This window comes from Bombina bombina, chromosome 1 (genome assembly GCF_027579735.1).
Source record: "Bombina bombina isolate aBomBom1 chromosome 1, aBomBom1.pri, whole genome shotgun sequence".
Lineage (NCBI taxonomy): Eukaryota > Metazoa > Chordata > Amphibia > Anura > Bombinatoridae > Bombina > Bombina bombina.
The window spans coordinates 1,017,567,712-1,017,589,720 of NC_069499.1; the positions used below are offsets into that span (position 1 = coordinate 1,017,567,712).

Here is a 22,009-nt window from a genome sequence, read left to right on the forward strand (position 1 = left end):
CATATATTTATTATAGTGGCAGCGGGATCTGGGAGCGGCGGTTTAGGGGTTAATAACTTTATTTAGGTGCGAGGGCTCCGGGAGCGGCGGTATAGGGGAAAAACAGTATAGTATAATGTGGGTGCTTAGTGACAGGCAAGCAAGAAAGCTGCGAATATGCCGATGAGCAGCGATATCGATGACTGTCAGTTAACAACAGTCCGCTGCTCATCGCACCGTACTTGGTGTGTGGCTTTTTGACAGCTTTCTTCATAAATTTGGTGAACGTATTCAGGTCCGCGGCGGCGATGTTAGGCGAGCGTATTGGGGCCGGCGAATGCAGGTAAGTAGACACGTTGATAATTAGAGGCCTATGCGTTCAGCAAGCTCTCACTATTGCATTTGCTGCTCCTTTAAAAAAGGATACCAAGAGAGGGAAGCACATTTTATAACAGAAGTAAATTGAAAAGCTGTTTAAAATCACATGCTCTATATAAATCATGAAAAAAATGGGTTTCATGTCCCTTTAACAAGTTAAAACTTTGAATGCCTAGATTTTGTATTGTTTTAAAGGACATGAAACCCAATATTTTTTTCATGATTCATAAAAAGAATGTAATTTTAAACAACTTTCTAATTTACTTCTATTATCAATGTCTTTTTTTTCTCTTGGTATCTTTAATCTTGAGAAAGGCCTAAATAGGGCCGAAAAGCGTTGACATACTGGTAAGCTTATTTCCTAATTATATCTACTGTGTACATACAGTTTTGCACTATTATTTTCTTTTTATATTTCACAGGTTTTTTATTGTCTGTCAGTATGGATACCTGATTGTATGTTTTTTTTACTGAACACTTGTCACAGATACCACTATATTTTTATTTTTATTTTTATATCTTTTGGATTTATGGCCACTTACGGCTAGATTTAGAGTTGGGCGGTAGCCGTCAAAACCAGCGTTAGAGGGTCCTAACGCTGGTTTTTACCGCCCTCTGGTATTTGGAGTCAGTCAGGAAAGGGTCTAACGCTCACTTTACAGCCGCGACTTTTCCATACTGCAGATCCCCCTACGCCATTTGCGTATCCTATCTTTTCAATGGGATCTTTCTAACGCCGGTATTTAGAGTCGTGGCTGAAGTGAGCGTTAGAAATCTAACGACAAAACTCCAGCCGCAGAAAAAAGTCAGTAGTTAAGAGCTTTCTGGGCTAACGCCGGTTTATAAAGCTCTTAACTACTGTGCTCTAAAGTACACTAACACCCATAAACTACCTATGTACCCCTAAACCGAAGCCCCCCCACACCGCCGCCACTCTATTAAAATGTTTAACCCCTAATCTGCCGCTCCGTACACCGCCGCCAGCTACATTATCCCTATGTACCCCTAATCTGCTGCCCCTAACATCGCCGACACCTACATAATATTTATTAACCCCTAATCTGCCCCCCCCCAACGTCGCCACTACCTTACCTACACTTATTAACCCCTAATCTGCCGACCGAACCGCACCGCTACTATAATAAATGTATTAACCCCTAATCCGCCTCACTCCTGCCTCAATAACCCTATAATAAATAGTATTAACCCCTAATCTGCCCTCCCTAACATCGTCGACACCTAACTTCAAACATTAACCCCTAATCTGCCGACCGGAGCTCACCGCTATTCTAATATATTTTTTAACCCCTAAAGCTAAGTCTAACCCTAACACTAACACCCCCCTAAGTTAAATATAATTTTTATCTAACGAAATAAATTAACTATTATTAAATAAATTAATCCTATTTAAAACTAAATACTTACCTGTAAAATAAACCCTTATATAGCTACAATATAAATTATAATTATATTGTAGCTATTTTAGGATTAATATTTATTTTACAGGCAACTTTGTAATTATTTTAACCAGGTACAATAGCTATTAAATAGTTCATAACTATTTAATAGTTACCTAGTTAAAATAATTACAAAATTACCTGTAAATTAAATCCTAACCTAAGTTACAATTAAACCTAACACTACACTAGCAATAAATAAATTAAATAAAATACCTACAATTATCTACAATTAAACCTAACACTACACTATCAATAAATTAATTAAATACAATACCTACAAATAAATACAATTAAATAAACTAACTAAAGTACAAAAAATAAAAAAGAACTAAGTTACAAAAAATAAAAAAATATTTACAAACATTAGAAAAATATTACAACAATTTTAAACTAATTACACCTACTCTAAGCCCCCTAATAAAATAACAAAGCCCCCCAAAATAAAAAAATGCCCTACCCTATTCTAAATTTAAAAAGTTCAAAGCTCTTTTACCTTACCAGCCCTGAAAAGGGCCCTTTGCGGGGCATGCCCCAAAGAATTCAGCTCTTTGGCCTGTAAAAAAAACATACAATATCCCCCCCAACATTACAACCCACCACCCACATACCCCTAATCCAACCCAAACCCCCTTAAATAAACCTAACACTAAGCCCCTGAAGATCTCCCTACCTTGTCTTCACCTCACCGGGTTCAGCGATCGGTCCAGAAGAGGGTCCGAAGTCTTGATCCAAGCGGCGGCTGAAGAACTCCATCATCGGGCTGAAGTCGGAAGTCCATCATCGGGATGAAGTCTTCTATCAAGCCGCATCTTCAATCTTCTTTCTTCCGGAGTGGAGCGGAGCCATCTTCTTCCCAGCCGACGCGGATCCAACCTCTTCAAGTGACGCCTACTCGCCGCATGACGGTTCCTTTAAATAACGTCATCCAAGATGGCGTCCCTCGAATTCCGATTGGCTGATAGGATTCTATCAGCCAATCGGAATTAAGGTAGGAATATTCTGATTGGCTGATGGAATCAGCCAATCAGATTCAAGTTCAATCCGATTGGCTGATCCAATCAGCCAATCAGATTGAGCTCGCATTCTATTGGCTGTTCCGATTGGCTGATAGAATCCTATCAGAGAATCGGAATTCGAGGGATGCCATCTTGGATGACGTCATTTAAAGGAACCGTCATTCGCGAGTAGGCGTCGCTTGAAGAGGTTGGATCCACGTCGGCTGGGAAGAAGATGGCTCCGCTCCGCTCCGGAATAAAGAAGATTGAGGATGCGGCTTGATAGAAGACTTCATCCCGATGATGGACTTCCGACTTCAGCCCGATGATGGAGTTCTTCAGCCGCCGCTTGGATCAAGACTTCGGACCCTCTTCTGGACCGATCCTGAACCTGGTGAGGTGAAGACAAGGTAGGGAGATCTTCAGGGGCTTAGTGTTAGGTTTATTTAAGGGGGGTTTGGGTTAGATTAGGGGTATGTGGGTGGTGGGTTGTAATGTTGGGGGGGGGGTATTGTATGTTTTTTTTTTACAGGCAAAAGAGCTGAATTCTTTGGGGCATGCCCCTCAAAGGGCCCTTTTCAGGGCTGGTAAGGTAAAAGAGCTTTGAACTTTTTTAATTTAGAATAGGGTAGGGCATTTTTTATTTTGGGGGGCTTTGTTATTTTATTAGGGGGCTTAGAGTAGGTGTAATTAGTTTAAAATTGTTGTAATATTTTTCTAATGTTTGTAAATATTTTTTTATTTTTTGTAACTTAGTTCTTTTTTATTTTTTGTACTTTAGTTAGTTTATTTCATTGTAGTTATTTGTAGGTATTTTATTTAATTAATTTATTGATAGTTTAGTGTTAGGTTTAGTTGTAGGTAATTGTAGGTAGTTTATTTAATTAATTTATTGATAGTGTAGTGTTAGGTTTAATTGTAACTTAGGTTAGGATTTATTTTACAGGTAATTTTGTAATTATTTTAACTATTTTAGCTATTAAATAGTTATTAACTATTTAATAGCTATTGTACCTGTTTAAAATAATTACAAAGTTGCCTGTAAAATAAATATTAATCCTAAAATAGCTACAATATAATTATAATTTATATTGTAGCTATATTAGGGTTTATTTTACAGGTAAGTATTTAGCTTTAAATAGGAATAATTTATATAATAGGAGTTAATTTATTTCGTTAGATTTAAATTATATTTAACTTAGGGGGGTGTTAGTGTTAGGGTTAGACTTAGCTTTAGGGGTTAATCCATTTATTAGACTAACGGCGAGATCCGATCGGCAGATTAGGGGTTAATTATTGTAGGTAGCTGGCGGCGACGTTGTCGGGGGCAGATTAGGGGTTAATAAATATAATATAGGGGTCGGCGGTGTTAGGGGCAGCAGATTAGGGGTACATAGGTATAATGTAGGCTGCGGCGGTATACGGAGCGGCAGATTAGGGGTTAAAAAAATATGCTGGTGACAGCGATAGCGGGGGCGGCAGATTAGGGGTTAATAAGTGTAAGGTTAGGGGTACATGTTAGGGTGTTAGGTGCAGACTTAGGAAGTGTTTCCCCATAGTAAACAATGGGGCTGCGTTAGGAGCTGAACGCTGCTTTTTTGCAGGTGTTTTTTTTTTCAGCTCAAACTGCCCCATTGTTTTCTATGGGGGAATCGTGCACAAGCACGTTTTTGAAGCTGGCCGCGTCCGTAAGCAAAGCTGGTATTTAGAGTTGCAGTGGCGGTAAATATGCTCTACACTCCTTTTTTGGAGCCTAACGCAGCCATTCTGTGAACTCTAAATACCAGCGTTATTTAAAAGGTGCGGGGGGAAAAAAGCACGCGTAGCTAACGCACCCCTTTGGCCGCAGAACTCTAAATCTAGCCGTTATATTTTTTAATATTTTTTTTAATATTTTTTTAATTTTTATTTTTTCATTTAATTTTTTGTTTCATCTGTGTTACACCAACACCACTTTCACAAGTACTCTTTTTTTACACCCCACAAGAGGATCTACCCCATTTTCGTTTGGAGGATTTTATTTCACTCAAAGTTTGGATATATGGACATTTTATTCTCACACTAAATTTGGAAGTTTACACTTTTTATTGTGACTTTTTATTATAACTGTTTTCTATCGTCGAATGGAATTTTGGTTTTAATGTGATGTCTGTTACGTTTTATGGAACCCAAGACGTAATTTAGAGCATACACTGTATCCCAATCTCCGCTATCTTTTAATCATTGAGGTGTCATAATTTGTCAACCGTTTCTCACTGTTTTAATCATTTGTTTTATGTTATTAAGCATGGATCCATGCGTTGTACTGTTATTGTTTTAAGAAACATATTTTATTGTTTTACCACATGTAATAAACTCTTTTATGCTTACACTTAGCTATCCATCGGCCTTTTAAGCTTTACAGCGCATACTCTCACACCTGTTTTGTATTTCAGTTTCTGTTAGTCAGTTAGGAGGCTAATCAGAGAGTAAGCATAAGGCCTACCCCTATGATAGCGCTCGGTCGCCTTTCCTTTCCAAATATATTTTGCTGAAAATCCGGGAAGTAAGCTTAGGTGCTGGCCCATTTCTGGAGCACTATATATCAGCAGTTTTACAAGAATGTTATCCATTTGCAAGAACACTAGGTGGCAGCATTATTTCCTGCCATGTAGTCCTCCAGATACCTACCGAGAATCTCTTCAACAAAGAATACAATGGGAACAAAACAAATTTGATAATAGAAGTAAATTGGAAACATTTTTTAAATTGTATGCTCTGTCTAAATCACATTTTTTTTGTGTGTTTCATATCCCTTTAAGGAGTCTCTTCACATTTCACTAAGTACATAGGGGAGTTACATACTATGAAGTCCATTGGTCACCAGAAATGAAGCTGAGTTTGTAACCCTCTGTAACTGGACCAGAGAGTGTGTTGCAAGATCAGACCCATAGACAGTAATAGATATTGTATCCTTTAGCCATAATAAACAGCAAATAATTGGTTTCAAGCTTTATTGTGCACAACTTTAGAAGCATTACATTTTCATTATTCTGTGTGTCCTTTTCTGGGAGCTGCATGTGAGCAGGAGTTACAAAGGGAGTTTGTAAAAAGAAAGAAATAAACCCCTCTAACACAATGAAGTGTTTTATTTTTAATGATTACATCCTGTAGTTTATGTTTTCTCTTTAATGTGTGTAAGCTGCAAACTGCTAACTCACAGAACTCAACACACTTTAGAGTATCTAGGCCTCTGGATTAACATGATATTTAAATACAGGAAAAAGTGAGGTGTGTACAAAAATAATATTTACACATTTGAGCATTAATCTCTCCTGCTCTAAACCTTTATAAATGCTATTTTATTTACAAAACATATTTCCTCTGCCTCTTTAACTTTTCCCCGATTAATGCCTCTTTTTTAGTATAAAGCTCTCACCCTCATTTATATCTCTTCCTCTATCATCTGTCTTTTTTATCCATCTGCTTGTCTGCTTTTTCCAAAATAATAGCTGTCATTTCCTGTCATGTCTCTGATCGCTGTCACTATCTCATGCTGTCCCTCACTAATCAAGATCTGTCTCTCTCACTAACCTAAATCTCTCTCCCTTACTGATCAAAATATAAGTCCATTTCACTAACACAAAGCTCTCTCCCTTACTGATCAAAATATCAGTCTCTCTCTCTCTCTCTCATCTATCTCCGTTGCTGATCAAAATCTTTGTACCTTTCTTTCTATTACTGATCAAAATCTCAGTCTCTTTCTCTCTCTCACTAACCACAATCTCAGTCCCTTTCACTAACAAAAATGTCTCTCCCTCACTTATCAAAATCTCAGTTCCTTTCTCTTTCTCACTAATCAAGATCTGTCTCTCTCACTAAAGAAAATCTCTCTCCCTCACGGATCGAAATTTCAATCCCTTTCTCTTACTAATCAATATCTCTCTCCCTCCCTGATCAAAATCAGGGATCACAGTCCCGTTCTCTCTCTTACTAATCAAGATCTCTCTCTCTCACTAACCAAACTCTCCCTTGCTGATCAAAATCTTTGTACCTTGCTATCACTGATCAAAATCTCAGTCTCTTTCTTTCTCCCTCTTTCTCTCTCTCACTAACCAAAATCTCTTCCTTTTTTATTGATCTTAAGCTTAGTTCCTTTCTCTTTCTCTCCCTCACTGATCAAAATTTCAGTCCCTTTCTCTTCCTCACTGATCACAATCTCAGTCTCTCTCCCTCAGACACCACAGTCTATGTCCTTCTCAGCTTTCCCTTAGTGATCACAGATGTAATATATTTGCCTCCCATTCTGTTACTACAACCTCTCTATTCCTTTCACTCATCTTTATCTTTCAGAGTCTGGATGCTATATCTATCTACTATTTGCCAAAGTTGCTATCCATCCACCTCCTCTTTCCTTGCATGTCCCTTCCCCAAGTCCCTGTGCCTGAATATTCACATATATAACTGGAGCTTGCAGTGATCTCATATCTGTACCAGCTCCGGTAAAACTCTCTACAATCAATAATTGATCATTTTATTTCTCCGTGGAGATAATTATCCAGGTATTATTCTGGAGATGCTCAGCATAGACCTGGGAGAAAACCATACAGAACACTAATAAAAATCTTATATTTTATTTATTTGGGGCAAGAACAGCAATATTATCCTGTGCAGCATATTTATTCTCAGCATATGGGTATTTCTTATTATTAAAAGAGCAACAGATTTATTATTAGTATTTAGACATTCTGTATAACTATGCATTGTTGCATTTTTATTGTAAGCAAATGCATACTTTGTATTATTATGTGATGCAACATGTTAATTTTCTGTGTACACATCATTTCTGCATTATTATAGTTTATTCAGTGCCCGTGTGTTTGCTCCAAAGTATATATAATTATCACCTTTGTGCAGTGTATACTCAGACTCATATGGTGCAATATATTTATAAATAGATTATAGATGCATTAATCATCATCACTATACATTATATGTTCATTTTCAGCACAGATGCTCATCACACTTGTAGAATGCAACACATTTTGTTATCAGTGTACAAAATCTTAGTATCAGAATGATATAGTATATTATCTACATTATCAGTGTAAAAGCAATGTAGCATCATTGCACATACTTGTCAGTGTACATATTGAATAAAACAAGCAAGGTTGAATTGAAATTCTATATCCAATAGCTCAGCCTGAAGTTATGAAAGGACATTTTGCTTAGAGTTGTCAGTCTATCATGTCAAGTGAAAATAGAGAAATTGATTGCAAATATATTAATTAAAAAATGAACACAGAAGCAAATTTAAATGTTAAACTATACAGTAAGATACATTTTTAACTTACATTCATGTCAGATTGAGAGCTTTTTATATTTGATGCAAAAGAAAAAAGATGTAAAATTCATGTGAGTATATTTTTTAAACAAGAAGTTTCACATCTTTTGTGAGCTTTTTTTTTTTTACAATTTAAGTCCATCCTAGTGTATTCGGAAGGTATAGGAAAGGATTGAATTTTCATATAGGGTATTATCCAGCTTCCTGTCTGTCTCTAAATTTAGTGCAGTTAACCCTCTAGGTTATTTTTCAGGGATTCTGTGCCAAGTGAAACTTTAGAATATAGCAAGTGTAGAATTAATCATGTTATATCATCTGTTCTCTTCCAGAACCCCCCACTCCCATTGCACCTCCTGAGCTACTGGCGGTGGGGGCTACATACTTATGGATAAAACCAAATGCCAACTCTATTATTGGGGATGGACCAATTGTTCTGAAGGAGGTGGAGTACAGGACAACATCTGGAAGCTGGGCAGAGACACATGTGATGGATGGACCCACATACAAACTGTGGCACTTGGATCCTGATGTAGAGTATGAGATTCGTGTCCTGCTCTCACGCCCAGGGGAGGGGGGCACAGGACCACCAGGCCCCCCACTCACCACTAGGACCAAGTGCGCTGGTAAGTGATTCTACAGAGAAATATCAGAGTGTATAATGCATGATGTGCTCATTGCCAATATAATTATACAGATCATCTCCAGCTTATCTTGATTATCAGTGTATATAGTGCAACAGATTTTTTACTAGTTTATAACTCTCCTCATCATTATATTGTGCAGCAATTTCAGTATTAGTGAAACAATACTTATTTTTGCAACTTAGCATCTTAATTATTTAAGGCACATTAAATGTTCCCAATTATTTGTTTTACATGCTGGACTATATCAAATTGTTTATAAACAGCTTCTTTACCCTTATTTTAGCATTTAAAATAGCTGCCTCTGTCTGTTGAAGCTACCACCTATTCTGAAAACATTAGACATTTAAATTCCTCTTGGATGAATACGTATTTGTTCGAATTTTGGCCCATTTGTCTACTCATCTGCAGAAAGAGTAGCTGAATGGAAATGGGAATGATATGGCCGAGTAACTACATTTTTCATGTTTATTACATTTGTTTTATTTTCATTCAGCACTTTCAAGACTTAAAAAAGGGAAGAGAACACAGGAAAGAGGAAAAAAGCTGAGATTGTTTGACAAACCCACTCATTTGTTTGCAGTAATTTACAGGGGGTCTAACCATTCATGTGTGGAACTTCGCCCAATCCTGAGAGAGCATTACTCAATTATTGATGTGAAGGCTAGAAAGTAAGGCATCAAATGACAAACAGGCTTGTCCAATCCACCTTTAACCTAGCATAAGGAGATGGGTGTCTACTGTCTAAGTGAACATCAGGCATCTTTTAACCCCTTAAGGACCACAGCACTTTTCCATTTTCTGACCATTTGGGGCCAAGGCTATTTTTACAATTTTGCAGTGTTTGTGTTTAGCTGTAATTTTCCTCTTACTCATTTACTGTACCCACACATATTATATATCGTTTTTCTCGCCATTAAATGGACTTTCTAAAGATACCATTATTTTCATCATATCTTATAATTTACTATAAAAAATTATAAAATATGAGGAAAAAATGGAAAAAAATACACTTTTTTTCTAAATTTGACCCCCAAAATCTGTTACACATCTACAACCACCAAAAAACACCCATGCTAAATAGTTTCTAAATTTTGTCCTGAGTTTAGAAATACCCAATGTTTACATGTTATTTGCTTTTTTTGCAAGTTATAGGGCCATAAATACAAGTAGCACTTTGCTATTTCCAAACCACTTTTTTTCAAAATTAGCGCTAGTTACATTGGGACACTGATATCTTTCAGGAATCCCTGAATATCCCTTGACATGTATATGATTTTTTTTAGTAGACAACCCAAAGTATTTATCTAGGCCCATTTTGGAATATTTCATGCAACCATTTCACCGCAGAAAGTGATCAAATAAAAAAAATTGTTCACTTTTTCACAATTTTTTTCACAAGCTTTAGGTTTCTCACTGACATTATTTACAAACAGCTTGTGCAATTATGGCATAAATGGTTGTAAATGATTCTCTGGGATCCTCTTTGTTCAGAAATAGCAGACATATATGGCTTTGGCGTTGCTTTTTGGTAATTAGAAGGCTGCTAAATGCTGCTGCGCACCACATGTGTATTATGCCCAGCAGTGAAGGCGTTAATTAGGGAGCTTGTAGGGAGCTTGTAGGGTTAATTTTAGCTTTAGTGTAGTGTAGTAGACAACCCAAAGTATTGATCTAGGCCCATTTTGGTATATGTCATGCCACCATTTCACCGCCAAATGCGATCAAATAAAAAAAAAAACGTAAAATGTTTCTCAATTTTAGGTTTCTCACTGAAATTATTTACAAACAGCTTGTGCAATTATTGCAAAAATGGTTGTAAAAGCTTCTCTGGGATCCCCTTTGTTCAGAAATGGCAGACATATATGGATTTGGCGTTTCTTTTTGGTAATTAGAAGGCCACTAAATGCCGCTGCGCACCACACTTGTATTGTGCCCAGCAGTGACAGGGTTAATTAGGTAGCTTGTAGGGTTAATTTTAGCTTTAGTGTAGAGATCAGCCTCCCACCTGACACATCCCACCCCCTGAACTCTCCCTGACCCCCCTAAAATAGGTCTGCCAGTACCCAGTTTGCCCCTAAAAACCGTGTATTTTATTAATTTATTTTTATAAACCATATTTTCTGTAGTGTAGCTGCCCCCCCCTTGATATCCTACCTCCCTCCCCCTCCCAGATCTCTTTCCCAACCCCAGGAGAGCCCCACCATCATTACATACATTTTCTTTTTAATGAAAATATTGCTGATCGCCGCGCGTGCACGCACCCCCTCGCCGCTACCGCTGACAACAGGGAACGTAATGAGGAAGTGATCAGACAGGAAGGACATTGATGGGCTGCCCACCCACCTCACAGCTGATGCTCCCACCCACCAACGCTTGCCGATATCAATGCACGATGCAGAGAAGGCCACAGAGTGGCTCTCTCTGCATCGGACTGCTAAAAATTGTTATTGCAGGATGCCTCAATATTGAGGCATCACTGCAATAACAGGAAAGCGGCTGGAAGTGATCAGGATCACTTCCACTGCTTTCAAAGACCAAAGACGTATGGGGTACGTCCTTGGTCGTTAACTGCATTTTTTTGCAGGACGTACCCTATACGTCGTTAGTCGTTAAGGGGTTAATCACTTTCACTTCAGCTTCTGATCGGTGCAGTTGTGTGTGACTCTTTAAACTTACTCTGCTATTTTTTAGTTGGAAAATTGTTTAGAATCAGATTTTTTCTTGCAGTGCAATGTAACTGCACATTCTGCATAATTTGTTTAACTCTGGGTAACCAGGGATTTTACTATTTTAGAGTTGTATCTTAATACTGCAGTATGGCCATTACTGGAACTGGTAGGTCCACTGCCTTTGTTGGGGAGGGGGTTTAATTTAACTTTTTGTTCGCAGTATCAGTTTTTTTTTACTTATAAAGTGTTCCTTGTGGCCATCATGCCTTCCTCTCCCTAATGACACACTAGTTGCAGACCAGGGTGTGATGAGGATAGAGGTACTGCTACTGCTAGTGGTGGTGCAGAGGCAGGCAGGAGTGGGTCGTTATATCTGCAGGGCTGCTCCAAGAACAACAAGGTGTTGGATAAACAGCATGTGACTGACAGTTTTTTGCAGGCTCTATGGAGGATGGTGGCGCAGGGGGTGGAAATGGCATTTGTTGCCACCGATGTAGTACCCAATATGGAGAAGGCTCTGTGAGGGTGAATTTATCAGTGTGCATTATCCATCTCACTTCCTACACATGATAGTAAAGGCTGCTATCCCTGAAGACAACAGTAGGTTAGCAATTTTACTTGAACAGTGCACAAGGATTGCAGGCCACTGTAGCTGCCTAAGGAGCTGACTGGATTTTACACTGTGGTGGACACAGTGTTAAATCCAGTCAGCTCCTTAGGCAGCTACAGGAAATAACTACTAGATGTAAGCAAGACATAACTACTAGGATTAACTCAACTTTGGATATGCTGGAATGTATCTCGGAGCAACAGAGGGCTATCCATGCTATGGCTTCCAATCAATGCATTGGCATCCGGATTCCATTAGGCAGAGATGAATGGACCATGATTGGTCATTTAGTGGCAGTCTTAAAGCCTTTTAGAGATGTCACAAATAACTCATACCCTTGTTCACTCACCTATTGAGCAACATTGATGCCTTCCTGGAAAATCGGGAAATGGTTCCTGGTGGAGTACTAACCAATGAGATAGTACCACCTGTCAGGAGGCTAATGCTCTGAGCTGATGTGGGCCACCTTGTGTGATCACAGAATTAAGGGGAAAATAGATCTCCAAACTAGTAACCTTCTAACTTGGAAGGCCAAACCAATTCGCACTTGCAGGGTGCGTATGGACCAAGAAAAGAGGGCATCCTTTATGAGGAAGAAGCGCAGCAGCAGGAGGCAGATATTATTTTTTTTTTCATATCCTACCAGCAGCTGCAGCAACAGCAGCACAACACAGCTGAGTGAAGCAGCTGAATTTTGGTTAGAGGCAGTAAACTGTTTGGTGGGACCCAGAGTACAAGTGCCTCAGACATGATAAAGGCTTAACTTTGCAAATCTCCTTTTCCCACTACAACAGATCCTCTGAGCTATTGGGATGACAAGAGGATTGCATGGCCTGCCCTGGCTACAGTAGCTCAGGAGCTCCTTTCTCGTCCCCCAAACACCATGCAAAGTAAGCTAGTGTATTCATTATACAAAAAGAGAGAAACACTCAACCTGGTAAGGAACAATAGCATAATAGCTTGATGGCTAGGTAACACCTTAGGGGCAGCCTCTTCTTGCTCAACATGTGCCTTTTCACAAAGAAGAACTTTCCTGTAGTATATCCATCTGGTCCTGACTAAACAGTACATTCCAGTCCCAAAATACCAGGCAATCCCTCTATGAACGAGAGAAATGGCAAAACCCCAGACATACTTTTCAGCCTAGTGTGGGCCTTGTCAGTGAGGTGCATATCCCTCTAGGCACATTGAGAAAAGAGTCCACATTTGGTTTCTTGCATTACCTTCAGGGAGAATTTCCTCAGGGTCATAATTTGCTTATACAAAAGTAAAAAGTGCTCAACCTGGGAATGAACAATAGCATAATAGCTTGGTCTATGGCTAGTTACCACCCTAGGATCAGCCTCATTTTGCTTGACATATGCCTTTCCCAAAGAAGAACTTTACTGTAGTATATTCATTATACAAAAAGAAGCACTCAACATGGGAACAAACAATAGCATAATAGCTTGGTCTATGGCTATTTACCACCCTAGGGGCAGCCTCTTTTTGCTCAACATGTGCCTTTTCCCAGAGAAAAGCTTTCCTGTAGTATATCCATCTGTTCCTGACTAAACAGTCCAGTCCCGAAATACCAGGCAATCCGTCTCTGAATGAGAGAAACAGCAAAACCCCATATGTACATTTTGACCTAGTGTGGCCTCATCAGTGAAGTACAGCCATATCCCTCTAGGTACATTGAGCAACAAGTCCATGTCTAGTTTCCCTGCATCACCCTCAGGGAGAAATGCTTTCATTAACTAGAAAAATACTGAATCCTCAGTGCTCACAAATGTCACTGCCGCTCGTGGAGCAAATGGCATTTCTCAAATGTAGCATCCCAAAGCTAGGTTACCCTGCCCTTAGCTTTGACACCAATTCATTTTTAAATGTTTTCCACTCCAGCTCCTGTCCATCCTGCTCTGTAGTGGCTGGTCATCATCCATCAATGACAAATCATCAGGGAACTACTGGCCCTTGTGTCCAAGGGGCTCTAGGCACATGTTTTCCCTCCTCTCTTGGAGGTGTATTTTTGATGTTAAGTACTTTGAGGCCTACCAAGTTCAGTAAATCTGCTGCCACCACGTCTGCTTATGCCATTTCTGCTCCATGGTAGTCATGATTCATCAATGCCAAATCCTCAGGGAACTGCTGGCTTCTGTGCCCAAGGGGCTCTAGGCATTTGTTTGCCCTCCTCTTCTGCTGGAGGTTTATGCACTGTGACACCTGCCAAGTTCAGTAAGTCTGCTGCGTGCTGCTGCCACCCCTACTTCTGCTTCATGGTAGTCATTATCCGTAAATACCAAATCCTCAGGGAACTGCTGGCTGCTGTGTCCAAGGGGTTCTGGGCTTCCTTCTCCTTCCCTTGATGGGTATTTTTGAGGCTTATGTACAGTGAGAACTGCCTAGTTGAGTAAGTCTAAAGGGGTTTAGCCACTTGTTTGTCCTCCTCCCTTGGAGGTATATTTTTTTAGGTTTATTTACAGTGAGGAATTCCTAGTTCAGTAAGTCTGCTGCTTGTTGCTGCTGCTGGCCTTCCTGCTCTTTTGTGGTTATTGTCCACCAGTGTCAAATCTTCAGGGACCTTCTGGCCACTGTGTCAAGAAGGCTCTAGACACGTGTTTACCCTCCTTCTCCCCTGGAGTTGTATTTTTTAGATTTATGTACTGTGAAGCCTGCCTAGTCCAGTAAGTCTGCTGCCTGTTGCTGCCCTCCTGCTCCTGCCCTTCCTGCTCTGTGGTGGTCATCATAGATCAATGTCAAACCCTGCTCTAGGCATGTGTTTGCCCTCCTCCTTTGGAGGTGTATTTTTGAGGTTTATGTACTGTGAGGCCTACCTAGTCCAGTAACTCTTCTGCCTACTGCTGCTTCTCCTGCTCTGAGGTGGTGATCATCAGTTAAAATAAAAAAGTGTAGCTAACTGTTGGCCACTTTGTCCAAGGGTCTCTAAGAACATATTTGTCCTGCTCTCTTGAAGGTCTATTTTTGAGGATTATGTACTATAATCAGAGGCCTGCCTAGTTCATTAACTCTGCTGCTTGCTGTTGACACCTGCTCCTGCTCTTCTCTGAATTGAGTCTCCAAGAACAACTAAAACAACTACAAACTTGTTATGGAGCAGGTGTGTGAGAAAGTGAGGAATCTGGGCACTTTAGCATGAGGAATTTGAAAAAAGAATGAGAGAGTTGAAAATAGTTAGATTGTACGGAAAGGTTGTAGTGGTGGGGACTGGGCTGGATTTCTCACCTGCACCTTTTGACATATTTAAACTGTGGAGTGGAATACTCGCCCATTATAAAAAAAAATGTATTGTACATCTTCAATACCACCAAGAACATTGCATAATTTGTGGTTGAAATATATACTTAATTATTCAAAATCCAATGATTGTGTTATCATGAGTATGGCCATGCGCTTCTATATTTTGCAGCACCTGATTGTTTTGAGGATTGATTTACCAGATCGGTTAACTATCATTACAGTGTGGGACTATGGGGGGTAGTTATCAAGCCGTCTACTTTACCTGCCTTCGCCGGTCCAATACGCCCGCCTAAGCTCGCCTACCATCGCCGCCGCGGACCTTCAAAATTTCGCCTAAGTTATCAAAAAAGCTGTCAAAAAGCTGCGCACCAAGCAGCGGACGGTGAGAGTTATCACTCATCCAGTCTCGCTGCTCTTCGGCTTTTTGACAGCTTTATTGATACCCCTGTCACTAAGCACCCACACTAACTACACTGTTCTACCCCCTATACCGGCGCCCCCCTGGAGCCCCCCGCAACTCAATAAAGTTATTAACCCCTAAACCGCCGCTCCTAGACCCCGCCGCAACTCTTATAAATGTATTAACCCCTAAACCGCCGCTCCCGGACACAGCCGCAACCTACATTATACCTAGTAACCCCTATCCTGCCCCCCCTATACCGCCGTCACCGATAATAAATTTATTAACCCCTATCCTGCCGATCCCGGAACCCGCCACAACTAAATAAATAGTTTAACCCCTAAACCACCGCTCCCGGACCCCGCCGCAACCTATATTAAACTTATTAACGCCTAATCTGCCCCCCCTACACCGTCGCCACCTATAATAAAGTTATTAACCCCTATCCTGCCCCCCCCACACCGTCACCACCTATAATAAATTTATTAACCCCTATCCTGCCCCCCCTACACCACCGCCACTGTAATAAAATTATTAACCCCTAAACCTAAGTCTAACACTAACCCTAACACCCCCCTAAATTAAATATTAATTAAATACATCTAAATATTATAACTCTTATTAACTAAATTAATCCTATTTAAAACTAAATACTTACCTGTAAAATAAACCCTAATATAGCTACAATATAAATAATAATTATATTGTAGCTATTTTAGGATTTATTTTTATTTTACAGGCATCTTTCAATTTATTTTAACTAGTTATAATAGCTATTAAATAGTTATTAACTATTTAATAGCTACCTAGCTAAAATAAAGAGAAATTTACCTGTAAAATAAAAACTAACCTAAGTTACAATTACACCTAACACTACACTATACTTTAATAAATTATTCCTATTTAAAACGAAATACTTACCTGTAAAATAAACCCTAAGATAGCTACAATATAATTAATAATTACATTGTAGCTATTTTAGGATTTATATTTATTTTACAGGTAACTTTGTATTTATTTTAGCTAGTTAGAAAAGTTCTTAAATAGTTATTAACTATTTAATAACTACCTAGCTAAAAGAAATACAAAATTACCTGTAAAATAAATCCTAACCTAAGTTACAATTAAACCTAACACTACACTATCATTAAATTAATTAACGGCTAGATTTAGAGTTTTGTCGGTAAGGACCCGCGTAGCTAATGCCGGCTTTTTTCTGGCCGCACCATAAAAATAACTCTGGTATTGAGAGTCCACAGAATGGCTGCGTTAGGCTCCAAAAAAGGAGCGTAGAGCATATTTAACGCAGCTTCAACTCTCGATACCAGAGTTGCTTACGCAAGCGGCCAGCCTCAAAAACGTGCTCGTGCACGATTCCCCCATAGAAAACAATGGGGCTGTTTGAGCTGAAAAAAAACCTAACACCTGCAAAAAAGCCGCGTTCAGCTCCTAACGCAGCCCCATTGTTTGCTATGCGGAAACACTTCCTACGTCTGCACCTAACACTCTAACATGTACCCCGAGTCTAAACACCCCTAACCTTACACTTATTAACCCCTAATCTGCCTCCACCGCTATCGCTGACCCCTGCATATTATTATTAACCCCTAATCTTCCGCTCCGTAAACCGCCGCTACTTACATTATCCCTATGTACCCCTAATCTGCTGCCCTAACATCGCCGACCCCTATATTACATTTATTAACCCCTAATCTGCCCCCCACAACGTCGCGTCCACCTGCCTACACTTATTAACCTCTAATCTGCCGAGCGGACCGCACCGCTATTATTATAAAGTTATTAACCCCTAATCCGCCTCACTAACCCTATAATAAATAGTATTAACCCCTAATCTGCCCTCCCTATCATCGCCTAACTTCAAACATTAACCCCTAATCTGCCGACTGGAGCTCACCGCTATTCTAATAAATTTATTAACCCCTAAAGCTAAGTCTAACCCTAACACTAACACCCCCCTAAATTAAATATAATTTAAATCTAACGAAATAAATTAACTCTTATTAAATAAATTATTCCTATTTAAAGCTAAATACTTACCTGTAAAATAAATCCTAATATAGCTACAATATAACAAATAATTATATTATAGCTATTTTAGGATTAATATTTATTTTACAGGTAACTTTGTATTTATTTTAACCAGGTACAATAGCTATTAAATAGTTAAGAACTATTTAATAGCTAAAATAGTTAAAATAATTACAAAATTATCTGTAAAATAAATCCTAACCTAAGTTACAATTAAACCTAACACTACACGATCAATAGATTAATTAAATAAAATACCTACAATTACCTACAATTAACCTAACACTACACTATCAATAAATTAATTAAATACAATTCCTACAAATAAATACAATTAAATAAACTAGCTAAAGTACAAAAAATAAAAAAGAACTAAGTTACAAAAAATAAAAAAATATTTACAAACATAAGAAAAATATTACAACAATTTTAAACTAATTACACCTACTCTAAGCCCCCTAATAAAATAACAAAGCCCCCCAAAATAAAAAAAATGCCCTACCCTATTCTAAATTACTAAAGTTCAAATCTCTTTTACCTTACCAGCCCTGAACAGGGCCCTTTGCGGGGCATGCCCCAAGAAGTTCAGCTCTTTTGCCTGTAAAAAAAAACATACAATACCCAAGCCCCCCAACATTACAACCCACCACCCACATACCCCTAATCTAACCCAAAATCCCCCTTAAATAAACCTAACACTAAGCCCCTGAAGATCTTCCTACCTTGTCTTCACCTCACCGGGTTCACCGATCTGTCCAGAAGAGCTCCTCCGATGTCCTGATCCAAGCCCAAGCGGGGGGCTGAAGAGGTCCATGATCCGGCTGAAGTCTTCATCCAAGCGGGGCAAGAAGAGGTCTTCCATCCGATTGAAGTCTTCATCCAAGCGGCATCCATCCGGAGCGGAGCGGCAGCATCCTGAAGACCTCCGACGCGGAACATCCATCCTGGCCGACGACTGAACGACGAATGACGGTTCCTTTAAATGACGTCATCCAAGATGGCGTCCCTCGAATTTCGATTGGCTGATAGGATTCTATCAGCCAATCGGAATTAAGGTAGGAATATTCTGATTGGCTGATGGAATCAGCCAATCAGAATCAAGTTCAATCCGATTGGCTGATCTAATCAGCCAATCAGATTGAGCTCGCATTCTATTGGCTGATCGGAACAGCCAATAGAATGCGAGCTCAATAAATATTAATCCTAAAATAGCTATAATATAATTATAATTTATGTTGTAGCTATATTAGGATTTATTTTACAGGTAAGTATTTAGCTTTAAATAGGAATAATTTATTTAATAAGAGTTAATTTATTTTGTTAGATTTAAATTATATTTAACTTAGGGGGGTGTTAGTGTTAGGGTTAGACTTAGCTTTAGGGGTTAATACATTTATTAGAATAGCGGTGAGCTCCAGTCGGCAGATTAGGGGTTAATGTTTGAAGTTAGGTGTCGGCGATGTTAGGGAGGGCAGATTAGGGGTTAATACTATTTATTATAGGGTTAGTGAGGCAGATTAGGGGTTAATAACTTTATAATAATAGCGGTGCGGTCCGCTCGGCAGATTAGGGGTTAATAAGTGTAGGCAGGTGGAGGCGACGTTGTGGGGGGCAGATTAGGGGTTAATAAATATAATATAGGGGTCGGCGGTGTTAGGGGCAGCAGATTAGAGGTACATAGCTATAATGTAGGTGGCGGCGCTTTGCGGTCGGCAGATTAGGGGTTAATAGGTGTAGGTAGCTGGCGGCGACGTTGTGGGGGGCAGGTTAGGGGTTAATAAATATAATACAGGGGTCGGCGGTGTTAGGGGCAGCAGATTAGGGGTACATAAGGATAACGTAGGTGGTGGTCGGCAGATTAGAGGTTAAAAAAATTTAATCGAGTGGCGGCGATGTGGGGGGACCTCGGTTTAGGGGTACATAGGTAGTTTATGGGTGTTAGTGTACTTTAGAGTACAGTAGTTAAGAGCTTTATGAACCGGCGTCAGCCCAGAAAGCTCTTAACTACTGACTTTTTTCCTGCGGGTGGAGTTTTGTCGTTAGATGTCTAACGCTCACTTCAGCCACGACTCTAAATACCGGAGTTAGAAAAATCCCATTGAAAAGATAGGATACGCAATTTACTTAAGGGGATCTGCGGTATGGAAAAGTCGCGGCTGAAAAGTGAGCGTTAGACCCTTTTTTTAGTGACTCCAAATACCGGAGGTAGCCTAAAACCAGCGTTAGGAGCCTCTAACGCTGGTTTTCATGGCTAACGCCAAACTCTAAATCTAGGCCTAAATAAATTAGCTACAAATACCTACAATTAAATTAAATTAAAGTTACAAACATTTAAAAAATATTACAACAATTTTAAGCTACTTACACCTAATATAAGCCCCCTAATAAAATAACAAAGCCCCGCAAAATAAAATAATTGCCCTACCCTATTCTAAATTAAAAAGTTACCAGCTCTTTTACCTTACCAGCCCTTAAAAGTGCCTTTTGCGGGGCATGCACCAAAGAATTCTGCTCTTTTGCCTGTAAAATAAAAATACAACCCCCCCAACATTAAAACCCACCACCCACATACCCCTAATCTAACCCAAACCCCCCTTAAATAAACCTAACACTACCCCCCTGAAGATCATCCTACCTTGAGTCGTCTTCAGCCAGCCGACCACCGATGGAACCGAAGAGGAGATCCAGAGCGGCAGAAATCATCATCCAAGGGGCGCTGAAGAAGTCTTCCATCCGATGAAGTCATCATCCAGGCGGCGCTGAAGAGGTCGTCCAACAGGGCGATGTGTTCTTCCAAGCGGCATCTTCAATCTTCTTTCTTCTGGATCCATCTTCATCCCGCCGATGCGTAACATCCTTCTTCCCCGACGGACTAACGACGAATGAAGGTTCCTTTAAGGGACGTCATCCAAGATGGTGTCCCTTCAATTCCGATTGGCTGATAGGATTCTATCAGCCAATCGGAATTATGGTAGGAAAAATCTGATTGGCTGATTGAATCAGCCAATCAGATTGAAGTTCAATCCGATTGGCTGATCGAATCAGCCAATCAGATTGAGCTCGCATTCTATTGGCTGTTCCAATCATTTAATAACTATTCTAACTAACTAAAATAAATACAAAGTTACCTGTAAAATAAATATAAATCCTAAAATAGCTACAATGTAATTATTAATTATATTGTAGCTATCTTAGGGTTTATTTTACAGGTAAGTATTTAGTTTTAAATAGGAATAATTTATTAAAGTATAGTGTAGTTTTTATTTTACAGGTAAATTTCTCTTTATTTTAGCTAGGTAGCTATTAAATTGTTAATAACTATTTAATAGCTATTGAACCTAGTTAAAATAAATTGAAAGATGCCTGTAAAATAAATATAAATCCTAAAATAGCTACAATATAATTATTATTTATATTGTAGCTATATTAGGGTTTATTTTACAGGTAAGTATTTAGTTTTAAATAGGATTAATTTAGTTAATAAGAGTTATAATATTTAGATGTATTTAATTAATATTTAAGTTAGGGGGGTGTTAGGGTTAGTGTTAGACTTAGGTTTAGGGGTTAATATTTTTATTACAGTGGCGGCGGTGTGGGGGGGGGGACAGGATAGGGGTTAATAAATTTATTATAGGTGGCGACGGTGTAGGGGTTAATAAGTTTAATATAGGTTGCGGCGGGGTCCGGGAGCGGTGGTTTAGGGGTTAAACTATTTATTTAGTTGCGGCAAGGTCCGGGATCCACAGGATAGGGGTTAATAACTTTATTATAGGTGGCGACGGTAGAGGGGGGCAGGATAGGGGTTAATAGGTATAATGTAGGTGGCGGCAGGGTCCGGGAGCGGCGGTTTAGGGGTTAACATATTTATTATAGTGGTGGTGGGCTCCGGGAGCGGCGGTTTAGGGGGTAATAACTTTATTTAGTTGCGGCGGTGTAGGGGGGACAGATTAGGGGTGCTTAGACTCGGGGTACATGTTAGGGTGTTAGGTGTAGACAACTCCCATAGGAATCAATGGGATGTCTGGCAGCAGCGAACATGAACTTTCGCTATGGTCAGACTCCCATTGATTCCTATGGGATCCGCTGCCTCAAGGGCGGCGGTTTGAAAACCAGGTTCGCTGGGCCGGAAAAGTGCCGAGCGTACCTGCTAGTTTTTTGATAACTAGCAAAAGTAGTCAGATTGTTCCGAACTTGTGTGCGGAACATCTGTAGTGACGTAAGAATCGATCTGTGTCGGACTGAGTCCGGCGGATCAAAGCTTA

At 39.5% G+C, this 22,009-nt stretch overlaps 1 protein-coding gene across 1 annotated transcript in view; it reads left to right on the plus strand.

Annotated features, from left to right (window-relative positions):
- The window catches only part of PTPRT (protein tyrosine phosphatase receptor type T), a 415,529-nt gene that overhangs the window by 131,262 nt on the left and 262,258 nt on the right, over nt 1-22,009 (plus strand). Inside the window, 1 exon segment of the mRNA XM_053716292.1 lies at nt 8,465-8,758. Coding sequence (XP_053572267.1) covers nt 8,465-8,758 — 294 coding nt within the window.